The 15,086-nt window shown below is 41.0% G+C and overlaps 1 protein-coding gene across 1 annotated transcript in view; it reads left to right on the top strand.

The window, feature by feature from the left end:
* rxrab (retinoid x receptor, alpha b) overlaps nt 1-15,086 on the top strand; it is a 105,209-nt gene that overhangs the window by 83,005 nt on the left and 7,118 nt on the right. Inside the window, exons 7-10 of the mRNA XM_067438052.1 lie at nt 4,656-4,785; nt 5,477-5,609; nt 7,913-8,004; nt 10,830-10,935. Of these exons, the coding sequence (XP_067294153.1) occupies nt 4,656-4,785; nt 5,477-5,609; nt 7,913-8,004; nt 10,830-10,935 (461 nt within the window). The remainder of the gene's footprint in view (nt 1-4,655; nt 4,786-5,476; nt 5,610-7,912; nt 8,005-10,829; nt 10,936-15,086) is intronic.

The following is a 15,086-nucleotide window of genomic DNA, read 5'->3' as shown; positions in this document are numbered from 1 at the left end:
TGTTGCTTTTTTTTAAATACTTTTTTGATCAGTAGAAAGTTCAAAAGAACAGCATATATTTGAAAAGTATTTTGTAATATTATGTCTATACACAGCCCCTTATTAATTGCAATGCTTCCTTCATGAATAAAAGGAATTTAAAAAAAAAAGGCAAATCTTACTGACCCCAAACTTTTAAACAGTAGTAAAAGTGCTTTGACTCATATATTAACCTCATATGTTAATCTCAAAAGATGCTTCAGAAAAGATGCTCCTTGTTGGATCCAGTTACAACAACTTTTGTTTATTAACAAAACAGCAAAAGTAAATCCAGACAAAACGAGACACCCCTCGCTGCAGCCTGTAGCACGATGACGTTGCTGGATCAGATCCAATACGTACTGGATGGTGGATCGTTATGGCAATGTCATTCATACAGATCTCTGAGTTAATTTATAATGCGTATGCACTAGTCATAAAGTATGATCATTATTGTATATGATGTTCTAAACTGTGTAGTTGTAGTTCTGCTGATAAATAGTATTAAGTAGGCTAATTATTGATTAATAAATCATCTTTTCATAAATGTGATGCCTAAATTATCCTAGTTTCGCTGTACATGCATGCAAAACAGCTCATTTTTATATATTCTGATCATACTTGCTGTTGAGTGGAAGGAAAAATGAGTCAAGTAATTGTCTCTGTAATTTTAATCCTCAATGCAACACGATCTGTAAAGAACTTTAAAATACCAGTACACATTCAAGGGAAAATGCAAAACGCGTGTCCTGATGGCGTGAGCATATTATTAATCGTTATTTTGGCGCGAGCGGTTTGAGCATTTATCTATCCAGCACAACTCTCCTGTGCATTCAATATCCCCAAAACTCTTCTGCGCATGCGTTTATGACGTCATCGAATTGTGAATGAAACCACCGCGCATGCGCGTCCAGTACGTGTTGGATCTGATCCAGTACGTCATCGTGCTACAGGCTGCAGCGAGGACTTCTTGGACAAAACAGAGCAATTCAAACATGGAGGCAAGGCAGGCAAAACAGAACTGAAACAGAGCACACAACACTGAACAAAGAAAACACCGGGGTATGAATATGAAGAGGTCAGATGCAAAATCCGTTTGACATGTTTTCTTTTAAATTAGCTTTTTTTTTTTTATTCCTATGCTCCTATGTTTGGGTTTAGTAATTTCATGTTAATGGCAATAAAAAAAGGTTATTGGACAGTCATCGAAATGCATTATTAAAAAAAAAAAAGTACCGTCTTTTGCTGCAAAAACCTCTAAGTCCTCCTCTTTGGACAACAAAGCACAATAAACAGTTGCAAAATCACTAAAGATGTAACTGGAAACATTGCAAATGATGAAAGCAGAATTCAAAATGTAACAATAAAGAATGCACTTGTGATGCAAGTGCATGTCCGTTTCTGTCAGAAGCACAAGAAGCAGGTTTAACGTAAGCACAAAGGAACGCTGTTGTGTTTACTTGTTTGTCGCGAAATCATTGCAACTGTAGCACCGGACAAAAAACTTGCAGTGCGGCAATCGAAAGCCGGCTCATAAGCACACGTCATTCATCTTGAAATCATATGATTCGATTAGCATCTTCTGATGAGTTTATGTGGACGTAGAGGATGTTGCTGACAAAGGGAAGTGGCATTTAGCAGTTTTTGCCAATGAACCGGTATTTCTGAGTTTTCTGATGCTGGGATTTAACAGATTTAAAGCGAAAGCATTTAATGAAAGTATACCATGTGCGGAGAGCATTCGCTCAATATCATTATCTTATTTTTTGACAGCGGTGGCGTTTAACGGGTTTTGCATTCTGCACTCTTCATATACAAGGGCTTGACAAGGAACAGGTGTGGGTAAAAAAAAAATCGCTACGGCAACAAACAAACGGAACCAGTGAAACAAAAGATGTGTCTAATTTCGGAAGGCTGCGTCCTCCGGAGGTCGTCATAAGGCCGTCTCATTTAAAAAAAGTAAGAAGGACTCTCCAAATGCAAACTATAAATGCGTCCTTCTTTCACAGGAATTCGGAGTGTGCATGAGATGTATCCTTCACGGCTGGAGATAACCCACAAATCTTTGCGTCACCGTTAACAACCATCATATTTTTTTTATATATTTTATGAAAAAACGGCACCACCGCCAGATATACATGCACGCGTAGGTGTGGTGTTTTTTTTAAAAGTAGTTTAAGCTGTTTTTTTGTTTTTTAAGCTCTATTACCTCAAACAGATAGTTGTGGTTAACAGGATTACAACTGTTTAGTGCTTTTTTAAACGTTTAGAACAGTACATTGCTGTCATTTCACAGCAAATGTTTCACAAGAAACATTTCATAATCATTTTCAAGTTATAAATAATTTTCATTTATATAACTGGCGTGAGAGCGCAACGAGGTTGAGCGTGTTGGCATAGCAACGTGATACTTCCTAGCTGTGTGTCCTACGAAGGACGTCTCGTTTAGTTCTGTTTGAGGACACTCCGTATACTGCATCCTACAGAGGATGTGCCCTCTGAAGGACGCAGCCTTCGAAATTTAACGAAATGAGACACAGCTAAAAGGACAACAACACAAGACAGAGGAAACCAGAAATGCAACATTAAAGTCCACCCTAACATGGAACAAGTAACACTCAAGGATATACAGTCTTGTTTAAAATAATAGCAGTACAATGTGACTAACCAGAATAATCAAGGTTTTTCGTATATTTTTTTATTGCTACGTGGCAAACAAGTTACCAGTAGGTTCAGTAGATTCTCAGAAAACAAATGAGACCCAGCATTCATGATATGCACGCTCTTAAGGCTGTGCAATTGGGCAATTAGTTGAATTAGTTGAAAGGGGTGTGTTCAAAAAAATAGCAGTGTGGCATTCAATCACTGAGGTCATCAATTTTGTGAAGAAACAGGTGTGAATCAGGTGGCCCCTATTTAAGGATGAAGCCAACACTTGTTGAACATGCATTTGAAAGCTGAGGAAAATGGGTCGTTCAAGACATTGTTCAGAAGAACAGCGTACTTTGATTAAAAAGTTGATTAGAGAGGGGAAAACCTATAAAGAGGTGCAAGAAATGATAGGATGTTCAGCTAAAATGATCTACAATGCCTTAAAATGGAGAGCAAAACCAGAGAGACGTGGAAGAAAACGGAAGACAACCATCAAAATGGATAGAAGAATAACCAGAATGGCAAAGGCTCAGCCAATGATCACCTCCAGGATGATCAAAGACAGTCTGGAGTTACCTGTAAGTACTGTGACAGTTAGAAGACGTCTGTGTGAAGCTAATCTATTTTCAAGAATCCCCCGCAAAGTCCCTCTGTTAAAAAAAGGCATGTGCAGAAGAGGTTTCAATCTGCCAAAGAACACATCAACTGGCCTAAAGAGAAATTGAGGAACATTTTGTGGACTGATGAGAGTAAAATTGTTCTTTTTGGGTCCAAGGGCCACAGGCAGTTTGTGAGAATACCCCCAAACTCTGAATTCAAGCCACAGTACACAGTGAAGACAGTGAAGCATGGAGGTGCAAGCATCATGATATGGGCATGTTTCTCCTACTATGGTGTTGGGCCTATTTATCGCATACCAGGGATCATGGATCAGTTTGCATATGTTACAATAATTGAAGAGGTCATGTTGCCCTATGCTGAAGAGGACATGCCCTTGAAACGGTTGTTTCAACAAGACAATGACCCAAAACACACTAGTAAACGGGCAAAGTCTTGGTTCCAAACCAACAAAATTAATGTTATGGAGTGGCCAGCCCAATCTCCAGACCTTAATCCAATTGAGAACTTGTGGGGTGATATCAAAAATGCTGTTTCTGAAGCAAAACCAAGAAATGTGAATGAATTGTGGAATGTTGTTAAAGAATCATGGAGTGGAATAACAGCTGAGAGGTGCCACAAGTTGGTTGACTCCATGCCACACAGATGTCAAGCAGTTTTAAAAAACTGTGGTCATACAACTAAATATTAGTTTAGTGATTCACAGGATTGCTAAATCCCAGAAAAAAAAAATGTTTGTACAAAATAGTTTTGAGTTTGTACAGTCAAAGGTAGACACTGCTATTTTTTTGAACACACCCCTTTCAACTAATTGCCCAATTGCACAGCCTTAAGAGCGTGCATATCATGAATGCTGGGTCTCATTTGTTTTCTGAGAATCTACTGAACCTACTGGTAACTTGTTTGCCACGTAGCAATAAAAAATATACTAAAAACCTTGATTATTCTGGTTAGTCACATTGTACTGCTATTATTTTGAACAAGACTGTATATATAAATTTGTAACCCATTTTCCTTCCATACTTTAATTCCAATATGTAAGGGAATCAGGATGTTAAACTGTTAAGCAATAAAATGTAGAGCGAAGTGCTCTTTTTCCCTGGAGAAAATCAAGGAATCTGACGTAAAGTTTCTTCATTTTCTCCATTGCAGTCTAGGAGAAACAACTGAGGCAACAGAGAACTCATTTTTGATTTTTCTTGTCTTTGTGTATAGCCAGTAAAGCTACTGACAGAGAAGCTCTCTCTCTCTCTCTCTCTCTCTCTCTCTCTCTCTCTCTCTCTCTCTCTCTCTCTCTCTCTCTCTCTCTCTCTCTCTCTCTCTCTCTCTCTCTCTCTCTCTCTCTCTCTCTCTCTTTCTCTCTCTAGCCCAATGACCCTGTAACGAACATCTGCCAAGCAGCTGACAAGCAACTCTTTACCTTAGTGGAGTGGGCCAAGCGGATACCTCACTTTTCTGATCTCCCGTTGGACGATCAAGTCATCCTCCTGCGAGCAGGTGCGTCAGTAAATAAACACAGACCGCTTTCTTTTTCCTTTTCTTTTTTTGAGCCATGCAGACATCGACCTAACATGATTTTTCCGTCTGCTGTACATCCATTCTTCCAGCTATGAAGTCACAGCTGAAACAAGCTAATGAAATGAGTATGTTTGCGGTTATTTGACATTAGGTAGTCTATTCCAGAAGCATTTATATAGATTCGTAGATATATTTGATCCAGCCTTGGGCCATAGCATCGATTAAAGAAGGAATTCCATCTCATTATCTTGGAGTTAGAGTACTTATTCTGTAAAGGATGATGGCTTCTACGCAGATCGAGCGAGAATAAGAGGCTGGATTGTTCTCGCCGTTCACATGTCGCATTTATTTCATTAGGCTGTAGGTTGCCTGAGGACAACCAAACTCTCAGTGTCTTTCTGTTTGTGTGTTTAATTCAAAGCCTCTGAAATGGGATCGCAGCGTATGAAATTGTGACAGTGTATTAAACATCTTGAAATGTCCTCATTAAAACACAGTTTCAGTTAAGAACATACAACTCAAGTTGATATGGAGCTATATGAGTAAACAAATACAGCAGACAAATCTAACACACACAGATACAAAGTAGATGTGTTGCTCTCTTTCTTGCTACCTTTGTTTGTTTGTTCGCTTATCAATGTGCTTTTGTGCTGCTGTCCTCTGTTGCTAGGGTGGAATGAACTTCTGATTGCCTCTTTTTCACATCGGTCCATAGCTGTGAAAGATGGGATATTATTAGCTACAGGCCTTCACGTCCATAGAAACAGCGCGCATACTGCCGGTGTGGGAGCCATCTTCGACAGGTTAGTCCAAGCTGTCAGAGAAAAAAGCCTGAGCTTGTATCTTCAAAGGTGAATTTTCTGAAGTTAATATTTTGGATGTTCTTTTCCTAAATGGTGACAGGGCCTGTCAAGCTTACGAATGACAAAAACGACATCTTGAAAACTATAACACTATAGTGTGTAATAGTCATGTTCTGGAAGTAAAAATCCCATTCATTTCCTCCATAGGGAAATACATTTTTAACTTATTAAACATTAAAGGTGCACTATGTAGAGTTTTTGCAGTAAAATATCCAAAAACCACAAGGCCAGTGTTATATATTTTGTTCAGTTGAGTTCTTACATTATCCCAAATGTTTACAACTATGTGTAAAATCTGAGAATATTGACTATTTTAACCCCCCCAGAGGGAGTCTGCCAATTGCGTCATATCTGTGTTACCCACGGTTTCTGGTTTTATTTGGCAGAAACGCTTTGTAGCAGTGTGCAACAAGTTGCAGCAGCCACTGAGCGAACACACAGAGTAAAGTCATAACATCATTTTAAACACATTTAAATGTATCTGGTATGATAAACAGAGCTGCGTTACCTCATATTAATGACTAGAAAAGCAGAAATGGCGTGACTACTGTGTCCCGTCATAATAAATTAAAATTGCTCGCACTGGACATTTATTAACAACTATGTTGCACAACAATTGCTCCAGGGGCCTTGCTCAGCTCCTCAACATTCAGTCCTGCTCTTTTTCACACTACAGTAACGTTAATAATCACATCCATGAACATGACTTCTGTCGAGTCCTATCCCGATTCACAGGTCGAGAACTGTAATTGCAAAATGCAACCGCACAAGTTTGCGATGCTGTTTGCGAATGTTCGTTGTAACTATGGATTCGGGAAACACCAACTCGTTGAACTATGTTGATAACGACGGAACTATCGTATGTATAATACGCCATAAAATGCGTATCATATGCACGCGAAAAACAGCGTGCCATAGACACGCCAAAATGAGTTTTGGCGTATACATTCCACGACATTGCACACTCGTACTATTTATACACATTTTTGTGAGAATACCCTGGAAAACGAAGTGTGTTCAGGCGCATTGTTGGCGATTTGCACAACACGCGCACAACACGTCCACAACAGGCGGGTGCACAACACGCGTACACTCTACATATTACACATACAGGGAGCAGCAGCACATAAACATTTTTAAATATTACAAATAAAAGGATTCCTCTCTGGAGAAGCGTCTTTCTGTCATGTAAATAGCGAATCAACCATGGTAAGCACAAAGGGAATGAGAGATTATAGACTCTGATTATTTTATTTCACGTTAAGCATCAAAACACTCCCACGGCACATTAAAAGACTTGTACAATAGGAACTAATAGTACATTGATTGTCCAAACATGTATGAAACACCGGTACCTGGATTTAAGTATAGGCGTGTAAACACACAGTTTACATATACTTACGAACATGGAAGACAGCGATAAGGCATAAATATACAAAAAGCTAATGTTAACAGCATTTATCTGTCACCTTTGTCTGCAGCATTTTGCTCTTTTCGCAGCCTCGATGTATGGTGTGCACTGTGGGTTTTAATGACGTCGCAGTCTGTCATCTTACGTCACTTCAGAGTTCCTACCGTCAGTGCGAATGCAACCAGGAAAATGGCCCAGGGGAAAATTTTGTTCTCTGGTTCCTGTAACTACCCAGTGCAAAAGCCCCTAGTAATTGGCAGAAGTTTAGATTTTGGTTAAAACTATCGGCATCATCAAACTGTCAGCATTACGTTTTTTAGAGAATATGGTCTTGTGATCTTCTAAGAAACCTTTCTGTGTCCTGATAGTACACCCTGCGGAAGATTTGTGACAGCCGTAGGTCATGCACACATGAATTTTTGAAAATAACCCCTATAATGATATTAGACGCTGCATCATGAAAGTGTCCTGCACATCTTACTCTTGATGGATGACGTTTTTACATTAAGCCGTATGGCAGTTTTATGTAGCGCTGTGATAATGTTTCACTGGCTGCGTGAGATATGCTGGTGTCCTCGCTAATGAAATATATGATGCCCGGTCTGTCTGCAGTAGAGATGAATGAGTCTTATAAGACATAATGACTTTGATTTTCAAGGCGATATGAAAACTAAATATAAAGCGGAGCGATGACTCACCGAGCGCGTTTAATATGTTACAGAACATTTACCGGCATTTTTTATGGTATGTTGGAGAAAAATGAACTTGCTATAATTTAGACTGGCTGAGTTGCCTGTGAGCGTAAAGATATTTGTCACATTTTTTTTTACAGAGTACTAACAGAGCTTGTGTCAAAGATGAGAGACATGCAAATGGACAAGACTGAACTTGGATGCCTGCGGGCCATTGTTCTGTTCAATCCAGGTACAGTACACTTACATAAACACACAGCATTCTTATGCCAGTGCGTTAAAAATTCCACTTCAGTTTGTTTTAGCTACCTTGCTATTCTGTTGTGGCCCATTTTTAAAAAGATGTGTTGGAATAAAAGAAAGCGTAAAGGAGATTCCTGACTGTAAACCTTATATACACTGCAGCATTGTTCTCACATGACCTCTGTGTTCATCTTCAAACAACACAAATGGTCATTTTGGTGTGTAAAAAAGTCTTAGATAAATATTGACAGTCCAGTCAAACAATGAGTCGAGAAAGAGATCAGTTTGATTATTTGTTACAGTGGCGCCTGCAGCTCTATGGCTGTGTACCATGAGCTGAGAAACGTTTTCCTTGCAAATAGTTCAGCAGTTATTATGTGTGCCCCGTATTTCTGTTTACTGAACAATATATGTCAACCATTCGTGAATTAATCATTCTTTTGCGTCGGTTCTTTGTCAGCATTGGATAAAGCGGATTTCCACCCACAAACAAGTGAAACAAAAGCTACTTTTTGAGAGGCTTTGAGAAAAATCAGCTACTATGTCATGTGAATAAGTGGACATTTACCGTGTTTCTGGGTCCGCCTACACTGGTTTTCAGTTGTTTTAAAGGGAACCTGTTATGCCCATTTTCTAAGATGTAATTTAAGTTTCAGGTGTCCTCATGCAGAATGTGTCTCTGAAGTTTCAGCTTAAAATACCTCACAAGATCATTTAAAAATCCATGTTGTAAATACCCATTTCTGACTACAGTCAAGAAAAGGCTGTTTTTGAACATGTGCCTTTAGTTCCTGCCTCAATCGGAGTCTCTGCCAAATACTAACAAGACATCTGCTCGGTTTTGATTATCATCTATATCACGATCACGCCAACGGATTGCATAGCTCTTCTTTCATCATTAAAGTTTATTATTTCCACACGTTTTAAAAGCTATATTAGTTTAAACTTCTAATGGATGGTTTTCTGAGCGCACTTATCTGAAGCACACATACACAGACAACTGGCTGTCAGATGTCAAATCTCGTGAGTATCTTCTTGTCACAATTTTTTGTTGCGTTTAAACTGTCAAATCTACTTAATTTTTTTTCTTTTGCAAGTTTTTTGCAGGCGTATTTTTTAAGTAAATTTCACATATGGAATTGAGTAAACAATACTTAAAGCTGCTGTCCGTAACTTATTTTGCATTCAAGATTTACAAAAATTATGTACATCGTGAATCCATTTTCCAAACCTTGAATCATTATGGTAAACTTATAATAATTGTTTTTGTTGGGACTATTTTAGGCAAGACTGGTACGTACTGCTGCGGAGAAGCACAGTCCCTCCGTGCTTCGCCATAGACATTAACAGAGAGAAGTAGTTCCAGCTGCAATATTCTTCCACAAGACGCATGCAGTTTTGTTTATTAACCGCTGGAGCGCAAAAGGTTACGGATTGCAGGTTTAAGTTAAATAAATTAAACAATGAAAAAAGTAATTTTAACTTGGCCAATAAAAGTTTAATTTCTTGAATTGAATACTAATATAGAATGTATTTATTTAATTTATTTCTGCATGAACAATTTCATGTAGAAATTACGTTCTGTAGTATTTACGTCACAGAATCACTTTTATCAGTGCACACACAAGGTGTTCACCATTGTCAAAACAAAATAGCAGCGCCGTGGGTGGAAAAGTGCAGATTAAGGGGTGGTAATATTATAATAATATTCCCTTCCTACATCAGAAGGGGAGAGAAATCTGAGCAGCTTGTTTTTTCAATGGCTTAACAATACGAAAAAGTCCTTTTTAAAGCTTTATGGGTTGGTAGATGCACCGGGGACACGATTATTTAAGAAAAAATCTGATTTTATGTCCCCATTAATATATGCTAGGTGGATCTATTTGACCATTTTGTTTTAAGCTTTTTGCTGCGTTTAAAATGTTTAAAATGCGCCTAGAGCTCAAGTCTTATAGAAGTGCGTAATAGTTACATGAATGTTATGGCGGGCCGAGCGTTTTTTTTTTAGAACAGTAAGGAACAGTTCCAGTTATATTTTCAGTTGAACTTTGCTCAACACACCGCAATTAAAAACTGTTCAAACCACAACATGGTTGTGACGTTGCCAGGATTGGTGACTTTGTCAACCAATGAGATAGGAGTTTCCTGGCTACCACTTTCTCTGTAGCTGGTCAAGCGTGCTATTTGAGCGATGCAAACTAATTTTATAATACAATTTTAAGAAATATGTGATTAAACTCCATAATGTGGTCACTATTTACAGTCTGTAAACTCTTGCGTTAGCAACACAAAGACTGCCGCATTTGTATTACATTCCAAAGAGCACTGTTATCTGCCCAACATTGGAAAATTAAACCATATCCGTACTGTCTGGGCCGATCGACACAGAATGGAACAGTTAAGCATTGAGAATGGTTTGGCCAAATAGTGGAAATGTGACTATTATAAAACTTTTCTCCGTGTTTTTTTTTTTTTTTTTAACACGAGCATATGTTGAACTTTTTAGTGTTGTTTTTGCAAAAATAAATAAATCCCCTCTGAAATCCTGCAGGCGCCCCTGACAAAAGGTCAATTCAAGCACATTGCATTGTGGGATACGGGATCCGATGCTGAGGGCTTTGCCAAATATAGTATTCTAAGCATCCTCTCTTTAGGTGTATAGTATGTAAAGAACGTTCTTAGAAGGTGATGCACATTATTTCAGATGCCGGAACAAAGTACAGTAATGCAAGTATATTTAATACCAATACCTTATATTAGGTAGTTCACAATAAATTGTGGCTTTTGTGTTTTGTTTTGTTTTTCAACTCTTAGATTCAAAAGGACTGTCTAATCCTTCAGAGGTGGAGGCATTAAGGGAAAGAGTGTATGCTTCTCTAGAGGCCTACTGTAAACACAAGTACCCTGATCAGCCTGGGAGGTACACACACACACTTTCATCTTTCATCTCACATGTGTTTACGTATGCTACATTATTTCACTTGTATATAAAAATGATTAACATAAATATAAGTAATAACACAAAAAGAATGCTATAGAGATTTAGCAAAGGCCTAACTGGATTTAGAATGAGCATAATACATTTTTTATTTCATGTTCATTTCATTTTCACAAGCTATTTTACTTATAGAAATGTTCAAATTTGTATTACATTTAGCTTATTTTCTAAATATACATATATATATAATAGCGGTTTACCATTTAAATATATATTTAAAGTGTAATTTATTTCTGTGGTGGCAAAGCTGAATTATCATTAGTCGGTCTTCAGTATCACATGACCTGTAAGAAATCAGTTTGTAACCCTTTGCTTAACACCTTTATGTGTAATGTATTACGAAGATATTTTTAATATGTGTTATAATGTATTATATCAGCAACACTTTACAATAAGTTCTCTTTCATAGGTTCACTGTAGCTTCACTGCAAAAAAGTTGGGACACTGTACAAATTGTGCATAAAAACAGAGTGCAATGATGTGGAAGTTTCAAATTTCAATATTTTATTCACAATACAACATAGATGACATATCAAATGTTTAAAATGATAAAAGGTATCATTTTAAGGGAAAAAATAAGTTGATTTTAAATTTCATTGCATCAACACATCTAAAAAAAATGTTTGGGACAAGGCCATGTTTACCACTGTGTGGCCTCCTCTCATCTTTTTATAACAGTCTGCAAATGTCAGGGGACTGAGGAGACAAGTTGCTCAAGTTTAGGAATAGAAATGTTGTTCCATTCTTGTCTAATACAGGCTTCTAGTTGCTCAACTGACTTATGTCTTCTTTGTTGCATTTTCCTCTTTATAATGCTTCAAATGTTTTCTATGGGTGAAAGATCTGGACCGCAGGCTGGCCATTTCAGTTCCCGGATCCTTCTTCTACGCAGCCATGATGTTGTAATTGATGCAGAATGTGGTCTGGCATTGTCATGTTGGAAAATGCAAGGTCTTCCCTGAAAAAGACAACGTCTGGATGGGAGCTTATGTTGATATACCTTTCAGCATTGATGGTGCCTTTCCAGATGTGTAATCTGCCTATGCCACAGCCACACACATTCATGAAACCCCATACCATCAGAGGTGCAGGCTTCTGAACTTCTGAACTGAGCGCTGATAACAACTTGGGTTGTCCTTGTCCTCTTTAGTCCGGATGACATGGTGTCCCAGTTTTCCAAAAAGAACTTTACATTTTTATTCGTCTGACCACAGAACAGTTTTCCGCTTTGCCACCGTTCATTTTAAATGAGCATTGGCCCAGAGAAAACACCTGCGCTTCTGGATCATGTTTAGAAATGGCTTATTTTTTTACCTATATTGTTTTAGTTGGCAACGGCGAATGGCATGGTGGATTGTGTTCACCTACAATGTTTTCTGGAAGTATTCCTGAGCCCATGTTATGATTTCCATTACAGTTGCATTCCTGTATGTGATGCAGTGCCGTCTAAGGGCCCGAAGATCGAGGGCATCCAGTATGGTTTTCGTCTCAGGTTACGTATGTAACCATGGTTCCCTGAGAGGGAACGAGACGCTCCGTCGAAACGCTAGGGAACGCCTCTGCGTGCCACGTCATGAAGCACTTGTGTAATCAGTCCAATAGCGGGACGATACGTCACGGGCGGGTGACGTCATCGACCAGGAAGCTATAAAGCATGCCCGGACCAAACAGTCACTAGCTTCTGAAAAAGTCGAACAAGTCGATCACAGGCATGCCGGGAGTATGGCATCTCGACGCAGCGTCTCGTTCCCTCTCAGGGAACCATGGTTACATACGTAACCTGAGACGTTCCCTATCTCGAGGGAACTTCGAGCTGCGTCGAAACGCTAAGGGACCTCAATACCCACGCCGCCAGAGTCCCAAATGTCTGTTTGTGTGATTTAACCCAAAAACACCCGGGACCCCGGAGTAGAGGCTACGTCAAGATTGTAAAACCTCACAAATGTATGTGGAAAGGACCACCCAGCCGCATCACAAACCTCTGACAGCGAAACTCCCGAAATAAGAGCCATAGAGGCAGCCATACTCCTAGTGGAGTGGGCGCGGACCCTCATAGGTGAAGGATGTCCGACCGACTCATAAGCGAGTGAAATAGCCTCGACTATCCACTTGCTAAGCGTCTGCTTTGAAGCCGGTTTTCCCTTATTGGAGGACCCAAAACATACAAACAACTGTTCTGACTTTCGCCACAGGGCAGCTCTGTGGACATATGCATCTAGGGCCCTGACCGGACATAGCAGATTTAGCTTCTCTTGGTCTTGACTAGTGAACGGAGGCGGACAGAAAGCCTGCAGCATTACTGGTCCCGGCACGTTGGTCGGGACCTTGGGAACATATCCTTCCCTCGGGAAGAGAAATGCTTTCACCATTCCTGGTGCAAATTCAAGGCAAGAAGGTGCTACTGATAGAGCCTGTAGGTCTCCTACTCTTTTCAGTGATGAAATCGCTAGGAGAAACACTGTTTTTAGTGTGAGGAACTTTTCTGACACTTCCTCTAACGGCTCGAAGGGAGCCGACATAAGGCCTTCCAGCACTATGGCCAGGTCCCAAGTCGGCACCCTGGAGCGTGCCGCAGGTCTGAGCCTCAAGGTACCACGGAGGAAACGCGTGACCCACGGGTGTCTCCCTAATGATGCGTTATCTAATGGATTATGATACGCAGATATCGCCGACACATACACTTTCAGAGTCGACGGGGATAACCCTGCGGATAATTTTTCTTGCAAGAACTCGAGAACTGAACCGACCGGGCAGTTAACAGGGTCCAAAGTCTGGTGCGTACACCAGGCGACAAAAACTCTCCATTTGAGTGCGTAAAGTCTCCTTGTGGATGGTGCTCTGGAGTGCAACATGGTCTCTATCACCTCAGTCGATAGACCCGTGTTTATGAACTGGGCCCCCTCAGGGGCCAAGCCCACAGTTTCCACAGTTCCGGGCGCGGGTGCAGTACTGACCCCCCGGCCTGTGAAAGAAGATCCCTCCTGACTGGGATTTCCCAGGGAGGACCCTCTAGGAGAGACATGATGTCTGAGAGCCATACTCGGCTCGGCCAGAACGGGGCTACCAATAAGAGCTGAAGCCCGTCCCGGCGGACTCTCTCCAGCACTCCTGGGAGCAACGCCAGAGGGGGAAAGGCGTACAGACGCAGCCTCGGCCACCCAGTGGGGCTGGATGTGTGAGGGAAAAGAATGCTGGACAATGTGTCGTCTCTCGAGACGCAAACAGATCCACCTGGGCTCGCCCAAAGCGGATCCACAGCTCCTCCACCACCTCGGGGTGGAGCCTTCATTCCCCCGGCACCACTCCCTGCCTCGACAGGGAGTCTGCCGCTACATTCAGGACCCCCGGGATGTACATCGCCCTGAGCGAGAGTATCTTGCCTTGGGCCCATATCAGAATGTGATGCGTGAGCTTCCACAACCGACGCGATCTCAATCCCCCCTGGTGATTTATATACGAGACCACCGAAGTGTTGTCTGACCGAACTAACACATGGCGGCCCCGTAGGTCTGGGAGGAAGTGTTTGAGTGCTTGAAACACAGCCATCAGCTCCAGCTGGTTTATGTGCCAGGAGAGGTGATGGCCCCTCCACAGACCTTGGGCCGAGCGGCCACTCATGACCGCTCCCCAGCCAGTTAGGGAGGCATCCGTCGTTAGCATTACGCGACGACAAGGAGCCCCCAGAACTGGACCTTGGGAAAGGAACCAAGGATCTTTCCACTTCACCAAGGCACGTAGGCAGCGCCGCGTGACCTTGATTAGGCGAAAAGGGTTTCCCCTCGGGGAGAACCCCTTGGTCCTGAGCCACCACTGCAAGGGTCTCATGTACAGCAGGCCAAAAGGTATCACGTTGGACGCTGCTGCCATCAAACCCAACACTCTTTGAAAGTGTTTGACAGTGAGTGACTGGCCTAGCTTTATCTGGTTGATGGTATTCAGGATCGTTTTTACCCTGGGCGGAGATAGCCGAGCCGACATCGTTCTCGTGTCCCAAACTACCCCCAGAAAAGTAATGCTCTGCTGTGGCGCCAACATACTTTTCTTTTCGTTCAACCTTAGCCCCAACACCTTCA

The sequence above is a fragment of the Pseudorasbora parva genome, chromosome 3 (genome assembly GCF_024679245.1).
Source record: "Pseudorasbora parva isolate DD20220531a chromosome 3, ASM2467924v1, whole genome shotgun sequence".
NCBI classification, from domain to species: Eukaryota; Metazoa; Chordata; class Actinopteri; order Cypriniformes; family Gobionidae; genus Pseudorasbora; species Pseudorasbora parva.
The sequence above is the reverse complement of the archived record's forward strand: the minus strand, read 5'-3'. Positions and strand labels throughout refer to the sequence as shown.